The sequence below is a fragment of the Gekko japonicus genome, unplaced genomic scaffold (assembly GCF_001447785.1).
Source record: "Gekko japonicus isolate JY-2015 unplaced genomic scaffold, Gekko_japonicus_V1.1 scaffold2522, whole genome shotgun sequence".
NCBI classification, from domain to species: domain Eukaryota; kingdom Metazoa; phylum Chordata; class Lepidosauria; order Squamata; family Gekkonidae; genus Gekko; species Gekko japonicus.
In genome coordinates this window covers 121,549-137,768 of record NW_015174347.1, presented here as the reverse complement: position 1 = coordinate 137,768, position 16,220 = coordinate 121,549, and the positions used below count along the sequence as shown (strand labels likewise).

General features: G+C 44.9%; 1 protein-coding gene across 1 annotated transcript in view; it reads left to right on the top strand.

The window, feature by feature from the left end:
- Positions 1 to 16,220, top strand: part of SMARCA1 (SWI/SNF related, matrix associated, actin dependent regulator of chromatin, subfamily a, member 1) — a 140,022-nt gene that overhangs the window by 58,351 nt on the left and 65,451 nt on the right. Inside the window, exons 3-4 of the mRNA XM_015424304.1 lie at positions 7,972 to 8,092; positions 8,180 to 8,208. Of these exons, the coding sequence (XP_015279790.1) occupies positions 7,972 to 8,092; positions 8,180 to 8,208 (150 nt within the window). The remainder of the gene's footprint in view (positions 1 to 7,971; positions 8,093 to 8,179; positions 8,209 to 16,220) is intronic.

Genomic DNA, 16,220 nt, shown 5'->3' with positions numbered 1-16,220 from the left:
CAAGAGGGAGGGCTGCTGCTGCGGATGGCTGGAGGGGGACGTTCACACGTCGCCTGTCTGTGGGGCTGATGACACGCGTGGGACTGAAGTCAGGCCGGCGCTGGATGCGGGCGCAGAGATGACTTCAGGTTTAGGATTGCGGTGATAACCACTGACATAAGAACATAAGAGATGCCAATGTTGGATCAGGCCAAAGGCCCATCCAGTCCAACACTCTGTATCCCACAGTGGCCAGAAATACCAGGTGCCATCAGGAGGTCCACCAGTGGGGACTCCATGCATCTGAATGATGAGAAACGTGGAGGTTTTTATTCGGAGGCTGCTCTGTCCCGCCTTTCCCCAGCATGGAACCAGGGCCGGCTCACTCACTAAGGCGGACTAGGCGATCGCCTAGAGCGGGCTGGCCCACAGGGGCGCCAAGCTGCACCCGGCCTGTACTCTGGGAGTTTCTTGATTATTTGTGTTTCTCATTCTTCCTAAAATGCATTTATTTTTGAAAATTGGTGGGCGCATGGGGGGGGGCACGCCAGAAGGGGTCCTCGCCTAGGGTGCAAAATAAGCTGGGGCCGGCCCTGCATGGAACTGAGCGTGGGGTGCGGAGGGGACGCGTGTCTCCTCCTCCTCCAGGGGCCGATTCCCATCCCCACCCGCCACCCCAAGAGCTGGTTGCATCCTAAGGTTGGCCACCTCCAGGTGGGGCCTGGAGATCTGGCATCACAACTGGTCTCCAGCAGGGCTCTTTTTGTAGAAAAAGCCCAGCAGGAACTCGTTAGCATAATAGGCCACACCCAACAGCAAAACTCATTAGCATATTGGGCCACACCCCTAACAGCACAGCTCATTAGCATATTAGGCCGCACCCACATGTTACCAGAAGTGTGGTTATCCAGCCACACCCACCTTTCCCTTCTTATTCTGTTTATCTTGTTTGTTGTCAAAACCCAGGGCCTTTTTTTGTAGCAGGAACTCCTTTGCATGTTAGGCCACACACCCCTAATGTAGCCAATCCTAATGGGTCTCTGCTGTTGGGTGTGGCCTATTATGCTAATGAGTTCCTGCTGGGTGTGGCCAACTCAGGAGCCAGCCGGAACTCCGTTCCTGTGCGTTCCTGCCCAAAAATAGGCCTGGAGTCTACTGAGATCCGCTCCCTCGGAGAAAGTCGCTGCTTTGGAAGGTGGATTCTGTGGCATTATACCTTGCTGAGGTCCCCCCCTCCCCCGAACCCCCAAATCTCCTGGAATTTCTCAAGCGGAGGTGGCGACCCTAGTCAAATTTACAGGGCAACAGAGTGGCTTCATAGTTAAGGCATTAGTACTAATCCATGCAGAATGATTCTGGGGAAGGGAGCATGAACCTAAGAAGTGTCTTGTCAGGATCTGACCACTAAGGAGCTGCTTAGTCAAGCCTTCTTTGGAAGCTCAGTGGTCTTCAACCCATGGGTCAGAGAGCATCACCAGTTTGGTATGCAAGACCGTTAAAGCTACCATTTGGGGAATGATGTGCTGCTAATGCACTTGCACAGAGGTCAGGTGTGTCAAGACCTATGCCTCTCTTTATTTGCATATACTAAAAGAAACAACATGGCAACATGGTATATAGCCTGATCTTATTAGACCTTAAAAAGGATATTATAGCTTTGGAAAAGTGCAGAAAAGGGCAACTCGAATGATAAAAGGGTTGGAACACTTTCCCTATGAGGAAAGGTTAAAGCACTTAGGGCTCTTTAGCTTGGAGAAACGACGACTGAGGGGAGACATGGCTGAGGTTTATAAGATTAGGCATGGTATAGAGCAGGTAGTGAAAGAGGTACTTTTCTCCCTTTCTCACAATACAAGAACTCGTGGGCACTCCATGAAATTGTTGAGTGGTCGGGTTAGAACGGATAAAAGGAAGTACTTCTTCACCCAAAGAGTGATTAACACTTGGAATTCACTGCCACAGGAAGTGGTGGCGGCTACAAGCATGGACGGCTTCAAGAAGGAATTAGATAGGCATATGGAGCAGAGGTCCATCAGTGGCTATTAGCCACAAGGTATAGATAGGAACTCTCGATCTGGGGCAAGGGATGCTCTGTATTCTTGGTGCTTGGGGTGGGGGGCAACAGTGGGAAGGATTCTAGTGTCCTGGCCCCACTGGTGGACCGCCTGATGGCACCTGGTATTTTTGGCCACTGTGTGACATAGAGTGTTGGACTGGATGGGCCTTTGGCCTGATCCAACATTGGCGTCTCTTATGTTCTTATGACCCCGAAAGCTAAGCAGGGTCAGTAGTCAGAAGGGAGACCACCAAGGAAGACTGCAGAGGAAGGAAATGGCACACCGCTTCTGCTTCTCATTTGCCTTGCTGGGGGTCGTCATTTGCAACTTGACAGCATTATGTACCTAAAAGGAACAACAGGACATGGAGGTCACTCTGTGATGAAAGGGACTCCTTTTTATTCTAGGCAGGGCTCTTGCTTTTCCTGTCATGTGACTATCACATGACTGTGACATGTTGTTCCATGGCACAGGCTTGCAACTTGATGGGGTTCTATTTGGCTCTCTGGGGTTTAAAGGGGAGACCTGGGTCTTGAAAGATTAAAAGCTGTTCTGATAGGCGTTTCACCAGAAGTTGGCAAGAACCATAGTCTTATCTTCTGCGTACCCTGGTGCAGAGAACTGGACATGGTTATAACATTTGTTTGATCCTACTGTGCCAGCCTTGCGGGTCAAGTCTCCTTGGCTATGCTCTTGCAGAGTGCAGGGGGTTGGACTAGGTGACCTGCAACGTCCCTTCCTACTCTAACATTCTATGATTCCATAAGTCCGTCTAACCAAGTCCTTATATCTCTCATTTAAGGTAAGAGTGGACTATGTATTTTTATCCTTCCACAATAGATATCAAAGCAATATTTCTGCCTTTCTTGTTTTTATACTTGAAGAAACCCCAGTGGGGTAGGCCAGTAGACAGGACTGCCAGCTCCAGGTATATTTTATTTATTTTTAGATTTATATCCCGCCCTCCCAACGGCTCAGGGCGGCTAACATACGGCAAAGCCGGATTGAATAGGTAAAATACAGTAAAACAACACAGCATTAAAACACAGTAAAACCATACAATATTTGAGGTGCTCTAATCTCGGAAGACAGGAAGGCCTGGCGTGATCTGGTCCATGGGGTCGCGAAGAGTCGGACTCGACTGCGACTGAACAACAACAACAACAACAAATATCTTCCTATATATAAATCACCCAGGATGGGAACAGTGTTCCCAGTTCGGCGGCCCCAGTTCGGCGGCAGAACAGGTTGGAAAATTCCTGGAGATTTGGGGGCAGAACCCGGTGGTCGTGATGTTTGGGGAGGGACCTCAGCAGGGTTTAATGGTGTAGAATCCACCCTTCAGAGCAGCCATTTCCTCCGGGGAACCGATCTCTGTTATCTGGAAATCAGTTGTAATTAAGAACATAAGAGAAGCCAATGTTGGATCAGGCCAGTGGCCCATCCAGTCCAACACTCTGTGTCACACAGTGGCCAAAAATACCAGGTGCCATCAGGAGGTCCAGCAGTGGGGCCAGGACACAAGAAGCCCTCCCACTGTTGCCCCGCCCCCCAGCACCAAGAATACAGAGCATCACCTGCCCCAGACTGAGAGTTCCTATCTATACCTTGTGGCTAATAGCCACTGATGGACTTCTGCTCCATATGTTTATTCAATTCCTTCTTGAAGCCGTCCATGCTTGTAGCCGCCGCCACCTCCTGTGGCAGTGAATTCCATGTGTGAATCACTCTTTGGGTGAAGAAGTACTTCTTTCGGCGGGGGCTGAAGCCCCGCCGCCCCCACGAAGATTACGCCTATGGTGCCCACGAGTTCTTGTATTGTGAGAAAGGGAGAAAAGTACCTCTTTCTCTACCTGCTCTATCCCATGCATAATCTTGTAAACCTCAATCATGTCACCCCTCAGTCGTCGTTTCTCCAAGCTAAAGAGACCCAAGCGCTTTAACCTTTCTTCATAGGGAAAGTGTTCCAACCCTTTTATCATTCTAGTTGCCAGGAGATCTTCAGGCCCCATCTGGAAGTTGGCAACCATACTAGTAGGAGAGCGTGCAGCTGGCCTAAACTTACCCCACAAGCTTCAGGGCTGTTGGGAGGGGGGGGGGGTTTGAACCCAATTCTCCCAGGTTGTAGTCTGACCCTCCAACCTGCTGCACCAGTTTGACTTCAAGCTTTCGTGGCCTGCTATTCTGTAACAATCCCTGTATTGCACTGATTGCATCTATTTATTTATACTGATATCACCTGAAAGAAATGGCAGTGAATGTGGACCCTTTGCTCCCCCATTTATTTACGTTTTTATTATTTATTATTTTATATTATTTATAGCCTTGGACTCAAGGTGGATTACGTAGAGTGCAATCTCTGTGTAATTTCTCACTTGGACTCAAGGCGGATTACACAGTGTGAGATAATACAGATGAGGGATGGGACATGCAATAAACAGCACAATCGGATTAGGGTTGTAGAACCAACCATAAATCTAAAACCAGAACTGAAGCAAAGCACGAGTATTAACATGACACATTAACAGTGCAATGCCAAGGAGAGTTACCCAGTCTAAGCCTATTCCTTTCAAAGGGTTTAGACTGGAGTAACTCTGCATAGGATTCTACAGTTTATAATGCAAAGTTTCATAATAAGATCCTAGTTATATCCTGATAGTGTGGGGTTATTAGTGGCTGGCACAGTGTTTCTTCTAAGCTGAGTTAGTGTGAGTTAGCTTCCGCCTCACACATAGGGTTTTTGAGCTTCCGCCTCACACATTTTTCTTTTAGCCCGGGAAGGATGGCTCCAGAGCAAACGAATTGATGCAGTAGCCAAATTGCTCACTCACAACTTTAATGCCAGCAGCTCACAAAGGCCCCGGTCACACGGGAGGAATTGCCCCGCGGAACAGACGGATTGAGGGCGGATTAAACCGGCGCGATCAGATGCCAACATCTGGCAAGCGTCGCGCCCCCAACCCGTCCCTTCCGGCCGAAGATGTGGAACACCCCCCCCCGCAAAACACTACTACCTACTGGAAAATCCGTGGCACGGGCGGCCGTGTGATCGCTGACGCGGCCGTCTCCCGTAGCATGCGAGGCCCCCTGCCGAACTGCGCAGGCGCACACATAAGCAACTGACTCGCCTCCCTCTCCTGTCTGTGACTTGCATCTGATCAGGCTGGGGAGCATATGTGCGGCGGCTCGGGGGATCTGTCTGATCCCGCTGCCGCGCTTCTCTTTTGCTGCAGCTCTAAAAGGCCGCAATTCCGCCTTTGCTTTTCCTGCGGTGTGACCGGGGCCAAAGTAGATTTTTTTGCTCACAAAACTCCACAGCTTAGAGGGAGCATTGCAGTGGCAGTCTTAGTTTCAAGTGTGCAGTACTCTTTAAGTACCTATTATTTTATTTATTTAATTCATTGGTACCTGCCTTTCTCCCCAATGAGGACCCAAAGCAATTTACGGCTTTTATTAGCTGCCGTACTTCCTTATGGAGCTCAAGGTGGCTTACAAACACAGATAAAAGACATAGGATAAAATACATTAAAAACGAAACCAAAATTTCAGGTCACTACTCAGAATTGTTTCTAAACTTAACCAAATGCAGTCCTAAATAAAACTGTCTCCTATGGATTGAGAGTGAGGGAGCCAGGCGCACTTCTTTGGGACAGTTGTTCCATAATTTTGGGGCTGATACGGATAAGGCCCTCTCCAGTGTACCTACCAAACAAGCTTCTTAGGTTCATGGGAGTCAGGAGGGCCCCTCCCTGTGATCTTGATTCCCGGGCAGGAACATATGGGAGAAGGCAGTCCTTCAGATAACCAGTATCCTGTGCCCAATAACTCTTTCCAGAAGCTTCGACAGCCTTCCTTTTAAATTATAGGATCTGTATTCTCCTGGCCACTTGCTTAACTGCAGAAGATTTCTGGACAGGAACCCAAGTGTAGGAATAAACACAAAGCAAACATCCAGACACAATTATCACTATAGCACAGGTCTAGAGCTGCCAGCTAGCCAGATTTTTACATGTTGGTAGTAGCTGGGTATGCAGTGTAGTGTGCCAGTGTTTCCTGTGAGTACCACTGAATGCATTATACTGTGCTACTTCTAGAGACGTAAAATTTCTGGAAATTTTGAAGCTTGGAAAAAAAACCCAGTTTTTTCTGGGAAAAAATGGAAATTTTCAGAAAAATTGAAAAAAATGCTACATTGGCACTTCTTTTTTCTTTTCCAGATTGAAAGTCATTCTGTTACTTTAGGAACATAAAATATGACTATGGACATTTTTACTTGGCATGAAATTATCACAACTAGCATATTTAAAATATAATGTATCCAAACAATTATTACAAACAGAATACCCACCCACATGCAAAAACAAAACTGAAACCTTTTTCTTTTCTTGTGACAATAGCACCTCCTAAAGGAAGAAATGCATCTTGTTCTTGCATTGGAGAGCTCAGTTTGTAACCTAGGTCTTGCTTGTCCTCAGTGCACAGAAATTAGATCGATCTAATACCATACATATTTTTTAGAAATGATTTGGGAAATATTTGAACACCTTGTCTTAAAATATTTTATTCATCATTTTAAAATAAAATGTTCCATAATCAGTTTTTTTTCTTTTTTCAATTTTTCAGAAAAAAACAAAAAAGGCTTCAGGAAAAAAATGGGGAAAAACTGTTCCCCTCCCGAATTTTTCCACTTTTTTTCCGGGCCTTCACATCTTTAGCTACTTCTGGTTTGTGATTTGGCTTGCACCAGCTGCCCCCCCCCCCTTTTCAAGCAGAGCCACAACTGAAGGCTTCCTGGTTTAGTTATTGTGATAAACCAGATGCCTTTCCTTCCAGTGGCTGCATTCAAATTGCAATGACAAGCTGTAATTAAACTGCAGCTGAGCGCAACCACAGCTTGTTGCGGTGCTCACTCTCTCAGTTTCACTAATTCCTCCCCCTCCTCCTTCTTCTTGGGCATGGAATTTGGTTAAACACGGTTTGAGGAAGCTCGCAATCTGTCTTTTCTATCTGAATGAATTATTGAAACAACCCCCCACCTCCCAAGCTGGTAAACCTTGGAGAGCTCCCATTGTGTTTGCACCTGGCTTCAGGTTAACCACAGCTTGGTGTAACATCTGAATGTAGCCTGTAACTGTTTAATTCTGGATTAGAATCCCAGGTGCCTGCATATAGTGGGAGGACGGAGGGAGTGTGTGAGCTGAAGAATAATCACAGTTATATTTGTTATAAACTGATTCTGGTTTTCTTGTTACATCCAAATAGAGCTCCAGCTACAGTTAACTGTATTTATTGAATTAGTTTCCCTTATCAAATATATCAGTTCCACAACTTCTGGCTTTTGGAAAAAAATGAGGAATGTTTACAGCGTATAATAATAACATGACATACTTTTTAGTGTTCAGTGAATGTAACAAACATGCTAAATTGGATCCTAAGTGCTTTGCACCAGAAAATTTCCTAATTCAGAATTTTCTTGCAGATCTACTTCATTACTTCCAAATAATTGCTGGGATCCAAAGAAGTAAATTAAATTTTGCTTAATGGAATTTTTCATGTTTTTCTTCCAGCAGCAGGTTTCTTATAACAAAGTGCTTGTAAAAGTCAGTGGGCTTAGAAGGGTATAACTTTGCGTAGGGTCACACTCACTTTCAAAGCAGTTTCCTATGTAGCCTGGGGGCCTTTTTTAGAAATATGGATTAAAATTGTCCTTGGCCGTATAGAAGTAGTAGTACAGTTCTTTGGGTCCTGGCCAATTTGCTTAGGATCTGGCTCTAGGAAATATTTAGGTCTGATTGATTGTAAGGTGTCGATGTGCTTGAAAGCACAGACAGAAGCTTCTTTCTTCATTTTGGAACGTAAAGATCTGTAGAGTGTTCTTTTGGTCTGTCAGCCCTCAGATGTGCTACCATAATAGAATTTTGAATTTTATTTGCAGAAAAATGATCCTCCATTTCAACTCAAGCCTCCTCCAAAGGCATCAAAACCTGAAAAAGAAGTGGATCCAGAGTATGAAGAGAAAATGGTAAGTTTTCCATCTTGGAAATTTACACGTAATAGTCACAGTTCTTAAACAAGACAATAAATTTTCTTTAAGTGAGTCATATCCAATTGCAAAAGTCTTTCATAGAAGGATGCATTGTTAGAGAAATTTAGTTCATTATTAAAAAGCTGGGTAAGGATCCAGTATCCGCAGGTAGTTTTGATTATTGAACATGAGATAATTGATTATGTTTTTAATTAGTTTTCTATATTTTATGATGTTACTGTTCTTTCTCTCACCCTTGCCCAAGATCTGTTAATTGATACCCCCTGAACTTTAGGCAGCTATTTCATAGTCACAGTGTGGTGACTCCCTTATCTCCTTTTCAAGTTGTAGAAGGACTGTTTTTCCTTTATGCCCTTCCCAGGAATTCAAAATGCTCTGTAAACAAGGGGTGGGGTGAATTATGTCTGAGAACGGGATTTAGACTGCCCTTTGAGTTACTGGAGCCTGTTTTCCTTGTTTTGTATTTTCCCATAAAGGATGAACTCTGTATCTGCTCAGGATGCCAGCTTGTTGGTGAACAAGCTGGTGTTAGAATCAATCCATTCTGAAATAAAGCTGCCTCCTTTGCTAGTGGAAAAGCCTTGAAGTGAGTTTTTCTCTCTTAGACAGATCTCGGAGAAAAAAAAGGGGGGGGATTTCAGTGAAGAAGAAGAGAAGAGATTTGATTTTTACCCCGCCCTTCACTACCCAAAGGTGTCTCAGAGTGGCTTACAGACTCCTTTCATTTCCCTTCCCTTCCCCACAACAGACACCCTGTGAGGTAGGTTCGACTGAGAGAACTCTGACAGAAACTGCTCTTTTTTCAAGAACAGCTCTTATCAGAACTACGGCTTGCCCAAGGTCATCCAGCCAGGTGCAAGTGGAGGAGTGGGGAATCAAACCCGGTTCTCCCAGATTAGAGTCCACGCATTCAACCACTACACCAAACAGTGGAAGTACATTTTAAGAGACTCCCCCAACATGCATACATATATACACAATTTTCCAATGATTGCAACTGGAACTCCTAACAGTTCACAAGAACAGAGTTGAAAATGTAAGACACCTTTAGAGTGTCAGACTAAGATCCGGGAGACCCAGGTCTGAATTCCCATTCTCCCATGACTGTGGACCACTCATATATGTGGCTGGTTGGTTGCCAGTTGAAACTCAGTCCAGCAAAGATGGAGGTCCTGTCCCTGAGCCGGGGGGGGGGGTAGTTGGGATGGGGATCAGGCTGCCCACCCTGAATGGTGTGTTACTTGCACTGGCCCAGATGCCTCACTAGGGGCCCAGGTCACTGCAGTTGCCAGGTCTGCCTTTTTCTATCTCCAGCAGATCTGGCAGTGGACCCCTTACCTTCCCCCCCCGAACCTGGACACAGTGGGCCCTGCAGTGGTCACTTCAAGGCTTGATTACTGTAACTCACTTTACATGGGCTTGCCCTTGAGACTGATCCCAAAACTCCAGAATGCGGTGGCATCCTTGCTGACGGCATCGCCTGCATGGGCATGCATTAGGCTGGTATTGTGCTGCTTGCACTGGCTACCAGTTGAGTACCGGATCCTGGGACTGACATATCTGAAGAACCACATCTTCCCATATGTGCCTCGAAGAGCCTTGCACTTGCAGGATCAACATTGGCTGGTTGCCTCCAGCCCGAGGGAGGTCTGTTTAGCTTTGACCAGGGCCAGGGCTTTTTCCGCCCTGGTTCCGGCCTGGTGGAATCAGCTCCCACTGGAGACCAGGACCCTGCGGGATCTTTTATCGTTCTGCAGGGCCTGCAAAACGGAGCTGTTCCTCCAGGCCTTGGGTTGAGGCGGTGGGCATCCATCACAGTTGGCCTCCATGCTCTCAGTCTGGCTCACAATCTGCTGAAAGGGCCCTCTGATGCCACCTGTGGCTCTAACAGATATGAGATTCTGCTACCTATATGGATTTTTATTTTTAGTGTTTTAACTGTTTTTAATGTGATTTTGTCATAACGAGTCTTGGACTCGGCTTTGTGATCTGCCCTGAGCCTGCTTTGGGGAGGGCAGAATAAAAATCTCATAGATAGATAGATAAATAAATAAATAAATGAACTCATAGCCTAACCCACTTCACAAGGTTGTTGTGAGGATAGAACGGAGGAGAGGAGAATGATGTAAGCCACTGAGGATCCCCAATGGGGAGAATGATGGGGTATAAATGAAGTAAATATGTAAATAATCAGCCACTGTAGGAAATTTATATGCAACCTAATCCTGTGCATATTGACACAAAAGAAATTCTATGTTTAATAGGACTGACTTCCCAGTAAATATGTATAGGGTTGCGGCTGACGTCTGCTTTCCAGGAAGGTAGCCCCCTTAAAGCGCGTGGGTTTATTGGCCGACTGAATGCAAGAAGGCTGGCAGTGGAGTCCCTGAAGGAGAGTGCAAGTCTGAAGTCTTACATGTTGCCTTAGGCATATCTGGCCATCTTTCAAAGGTGTGCTTGCTGAGCAGACTAAAGTCGTTTATGGATCAGCTGTCAAATAACATTTTTTACCCTCAAAGTGCCTAGTCAGTTGTTGAATGGCTCTCACCTAAGCAATTACTCTTTTTTGTAAAGAAGCCTTAAAGAATGGCCTTTTGAGGCGCGGCGCAAGGAACGGACGTGTATCAGGCTTCTCCTGAACTGTCTGTCTCCTCTTTGTTCCTTTGGGCCCCCCCGCTGCAGCGGGGGGGGCCCTGCTCCGCCTCTCATAGGGAGGGGGAGTAGCAGGGGGCTTCTTCGCCCCCCTTCGCAGACGGCAGTCACGGGGGAGTGGGCGTTGTGCCCCGAAGCAGGAGCGAAGAATCGGAGGAAATATGGCCACCATGTTTCCATTAGCAGCGACCAGTCGGGGTTTTTTTAATACTAGGATTTACATTTATTATGCAGCAACACAATGAAGATAAAGTGAGTACGAACATTTATTACTACAACGAACGGAGAAGATTTTTTCAGTAATATTAATCCTCTTTAAACATGCCCAAAACTGAGAAAAAGCGGCGAGGAAAAGGAACGGGACAATTATCTTTTGGAATCTTTATTTTTTTTGGGGGGGGAATACTCTGTTGGTGAGGACGTACAAGGAAGGATTGTCTTAACTTTCTATGTGATTCGAACACTTGCATAAGAATAAAAGAGACTGAAATAAAATGCTTAACCAAGTGAGAAAATGGCAGTTATAGAGGAAGCTGAAGGAGAGGAGGTTATGCTGACTGTGGAGCAATTTTGGGCAATACTGTTCGAAGGGATAGAGAAAGGGGTTGAGGAAGCCCTGCAAAACCTCTTTGGAAAAAAGCAGAGTCAACATTTGGAACTTGAAAGTAAGGAAGAAGTGGAGTCTAAGGGACAGAGTTATGAGGAAGATCATCAGAAAGAGCAGAATTTAGAGGAAGATAAAGAAAAGCTACTAGAGAAGATTCAGACTTTACCTGTGGCTAATGAGCAAGATAAAATTAACCAGAAGACCAACCAAAGAGACACAATAACACCTTACTACTCCAAGATAAAGAAGAGGAAAAAGGGATTGAAAAAGAAAAAGTGTAAAGTGCCTAAAGGGAAAAAAAGATGTTTTGTGTGGAAAATTAGTAATGCTAATAAGTGTGTGAAAACATTTTGGAGGAAAAATAGAGGGGAAAGTTTAGAAAGGGAATCTAGTATATTCAGAAAGTATAGACATGTAGAAATGGTTGCAAGAAAGAAGAGGTTACAGATTTCTAGAAAAAAAATTAAGCTATGCGACTGAGGTTGGAGGTTTTTGGTTTTACTATAGGTTTAAGGACACATAGGTTATAATAATGTATATGTTAGAATGGATTGGAAGGCTAAGAATTTTCTGGAAACCTAGAAATAGAATTTAAAAGATAGGATGTTTGTGTTTTCTTACTACATGCTCTAGAGAAGAAGTTATAACAATGTAATGGTTAGAATAAGGCGTTGATGGAATAGCTTGCCAATAAATGAAATAATTTTGATTAAAAATATTTTTTTCCATCTCATTGAATGTTAAATATTGGCATTACAGTATAACGGGAAGCTGTGGAAGTTGATTTATATATATAACCCCCCGCTTTGGAGGCCCGATTTCCGCCGCCGCGGAATCGGGCACCGGGGGAACTCCGCCCCCCGAAGCGCAGCGTGGCTGCGTCACCGGTGGTGACGCAACCACGTCGATCATGTTGGGGGCGTGGCCCCAATTGTTGGAGGGAAAACTATGGTTTTCCCTCCGTCGATTGGGGCCACGCCCTCAACGTGATCGACGTCGCACGTCACTTATGGTGACGTGCTGGTGGCACACGTGCGCACACGACAAAGGACGGCTCCCGGAGCACGGCAAGGCTCCACCGCCGGTGAGTAAAATTTACTTGGCAACCCTAATATATAAAAACACCTCTTTTTGTGTAATATGGAACTCCCTCCCTTTGATGTTTCTTAAATAAATGGTGTAGTATATTTTTAGTTATTAGTTTTACTTTTAAAAGGCAACTAAATATGATTAAAATATTAAGTGTCTATAAAAGGAAAGGGAGAAAATGAAAGTAAAAATAAATATAAGGTGCCAAACCTTAGATACTATAAGAAAACAGGAGAAGGGAAAAATAGTGGTGAATCTGGTGATAGGCATGTAGTTATTAGAAAAAAGGGCCCAGCTAGACAAGTGTAAAAATAAAAGATGTGGACGTGGGTCTCAGGTAAAGGTTATAAGTAAAGCGATATGAAAGTAGCAGAAAGAATTAAATGATAAGGAAAGTGAAAAACTGTTATAGCATTCACAAAGTGGTTAAATTAAAAAATGAGTTTCCTTTTTGGTATATAAAGTTAAAAGGGAGCGGTGGCACAGGCTGTAAAACGCCTGCTGTAGCATCAGTGAACAGCTATTACGGCTGTTCGAGACCCACCGCGGCCGGGGGGAGCTCCCGGCCCTAATCCCAGCTCCCGCCCACCTAGCGGTTTGAAAGCATTAAATAGCAAGTAGATAAACTGGGTACCTGCCCCTAGGTGGCAGGGGGCACCCTTCTCCTTGTGAGGTGTGCAGCAGGAGCAGCGGCGCTGGCAGCGGAGCAGCGGAGTGGTGCAGAGAGCACGTAGCCTTGGTGACCCAGTGAGCACAATATCGGGCGACATGGAGAGACGGAGTCCAGCGGAGTCATGGGGCGCGGTGACGTGGCGGTGCGGAGCCTGCAGGACAGAGCCGGAGCAGTGGCTGGCGCAGGGCCGCGCACCAGGATGGGCCCGCCGGAGGAAGTCGCCGGACTGGAAGAAAGACCTGTTCCAAGGCGCCAACACCCGAAGCCCGTTGGAAGGAAGAGCCGGATAACAACAGCCCTGCTGCCTGGGTGCCAGTAGGAAGTCACTTCCCCATACACAATGTGGCCCTAGGTAGGAAAAATTGGAAGATTGTATGTGAACCGCTTAACCGCTCAGAGACTTCGGGGTTAGAGCGGTATATAAATTGAATGTTAAATAAAATAAATAAAAAGTTTACAAAAGAAGGTTATGAATTAGTAAATAGAGTAATGGTATACATTGTAAAACCTTACCTATTTAAAGAAAATAAAAATAATTATGAATTATTATTAGTAATAAGTAATTGGATTTAAAATGTATGTAAATGTTTGAAGCAGATAAATTTACCAAGCTGATATAAGCAAAGATCCGTGAGCTACTCAACTGTAGAATAAGTTTAATTTGGATATGTTGTTGTATGATGAATGGTGATGGATGATGTATTTTTGTTCTATGTTTGTGTGTCTGTCTGTGTGTTTGAAAATCAATAAATATACTTAAAAGAATGGCCTTTTGGAATCGACATAGTCTCTCTTAGGAAAGGTCCTACCCTTTCGGCTTTTGAACTTTTAGTTAGAAAGAACTCCCAGTTGTTTGGTTTCTGAACTGCTTTGATGCTCAAAAATTCTTCTAGTGGGCTTACCTTAGGGGAGACCAGATTCGGGAAAGGACGAGGCTCTCATAATTCTAAGTAGCTGTGTGGAACTTTTGGAAGGTTCAAGGGGTCAACATCACATCCACTGAAGTTTTTCCTGCTACGTTGTTGTTAAAGCTAGAGGGGAAGCATGTCTTCTGTGATGTATGGTCAACCTGTTTTGTCCATGCAGTGTATGTCACGAGGGCATATAATGAGTAATGTTTCAGTTGTAAACAAACTCCAACAGAGGTGCTAAAAGCTGTGAAAACCCTCCAGTTATACTAGGTATGCATAGGGTTGCTTAAAGATGCTAACATTCCAGACTGGTTACATTACTTACGACAGCCGCAGGGAACATTCCCCTGTGTTGTTCCTGGCAGCGCTGCTGATAATTTCAAGGGCAAGTGTTGCTGTGCTTGAACTCATTAGCAGAGAGGCCATGGCTTCCTTGAGACCCCAAAGAACCACTGCCCATCAGAGTAGACAGTCCTGAGCTTGATGCATCAGTGACCTGACTCTGAGTTTTCATAAGGCCATATATTTGTTTATGTATGCTTGAAAATATTGACAGCTTTTCACTGCCTGCTGGAATGTGACCTGGTAATGCCTTCAGAGCAAGACTTTCATATCATGCTTTCTGCCTTGTGCTTAAGACCAAAAATAAAGTTTTGTTCCAGGGATTGGGTGGGGGGAGAGTCCTGTGCTTAAGACAAAAAAAAAAAGTTTTATTACAGGGATTGGGGAGGTGGGAGAGTCCTGTGCTTAAGACAAAAAAAGAAGAAGTTTTATTCCAGCTATAGTCCCCCCCCTGTGCTTAAGACCAAAAAAAGTTTTATTCCAGGTATGAGAAGAGAGAGCGTCCAGCCCATAGCACTCGGAGAGATCCTCGTTTCCATTTCTAACAGATGGTGGGGGGGGGGGGGGGGACACACACCTAACTGCCCAGTTTGCATTCCTTATTAGTGAAAGGGAGCAAGAGTCCAGCAGCACCTTAATGACTAACAACATTTGTAACAGGGCATGAGCTTTCATGAGTCATTATAGCTGGAATGTGAGTCCATCTGACCTTATATCTTGGAGAGTGAAGTGATTTCAGTTGCCAAAAGACAATACCAGGCATTGGTAATGAGAGAAGAAACCTAGGTCTCAGTTCAGTCCAGGAGTTTGCATTGTCTTGAGTTTCATAATCAGTTGCAATTCAGCAGTCTCTCTTTCTGATCTCCCTTTGAAATTCCTTTGTAAGAGAACTGCTACTCCTAGGTCAGCAACTGAATGCCCTGGAAGGTTAAAATGTCCCCCCACTGGTTTTTGAATGTTGTGGTTTCTAATAGCAGTAGACAGAGTAAGAGTCCGTAGCACCTTTAAAGACTAACAAAATTGTGGTAGGGTATGTGCTTTTGTGAGTCACTGCTCACCTTCTCAGAGTTATTTCCATTTGTTCTTTGCATCCTCCTGGACTGAATTCTCCTGTACCGAACTGAGACCTAGGTTTCCTGTCTCATTAGCAGGGCTGATATCTCCTCCCCTCTGCATATCACACCTAATCCAATCATGCCTGCTATTGCCATTCGACATCTGAAATCATCTTTATAAAGTTTGTATCTCCGATACCTTGTGTTACACATGGCCCCGCCCAACCAAGTGAAATTTATGTTAGATCCGGCCCTCATAGCAAATGAGTTCGACACCCCTGCGAGGCATAGAAATGGTAGAAGAGTAGAGAGCTACTTTAAAAAAAAAATAGTGCGAGAAGTTCATGTTTACTACATGGCAGTCTGCCTCACTCTTTATCTTGATAACAGATTTTGAGTGTTTCCCCCCCAAAATTATAGTTTTAATGTTTGATAAATGGTGTTTGTAGAAAGACACGAACAAATTCTGTGTTCATTGTTATATTGCCCTCATGTGGCGAAAAGACATCAAGATCTGACTGGAAAGATGGTGACAACAGTACTGTAATGGCAGTATTAGCACTGGCACAGCATTCACATTGTTCAGTTCACTTTACATGTGTCTGAACAAGTGTGCGTCCACATGAAAGCTGATACCCAGAATTAAACTTTGTTGGTCTTAAGGTGCCACTGGACTCAGACTTTGTTCTGTTAAAATGGAGCAAAGAGACAAAGAAAAAACATTGCTGCAGCAGGAAGACAATTTTATTCCAATATGTTAATAACCCCTACGCGTTTCTCACTGAGTTCCTCAGGGGGAAGCTGGTTCA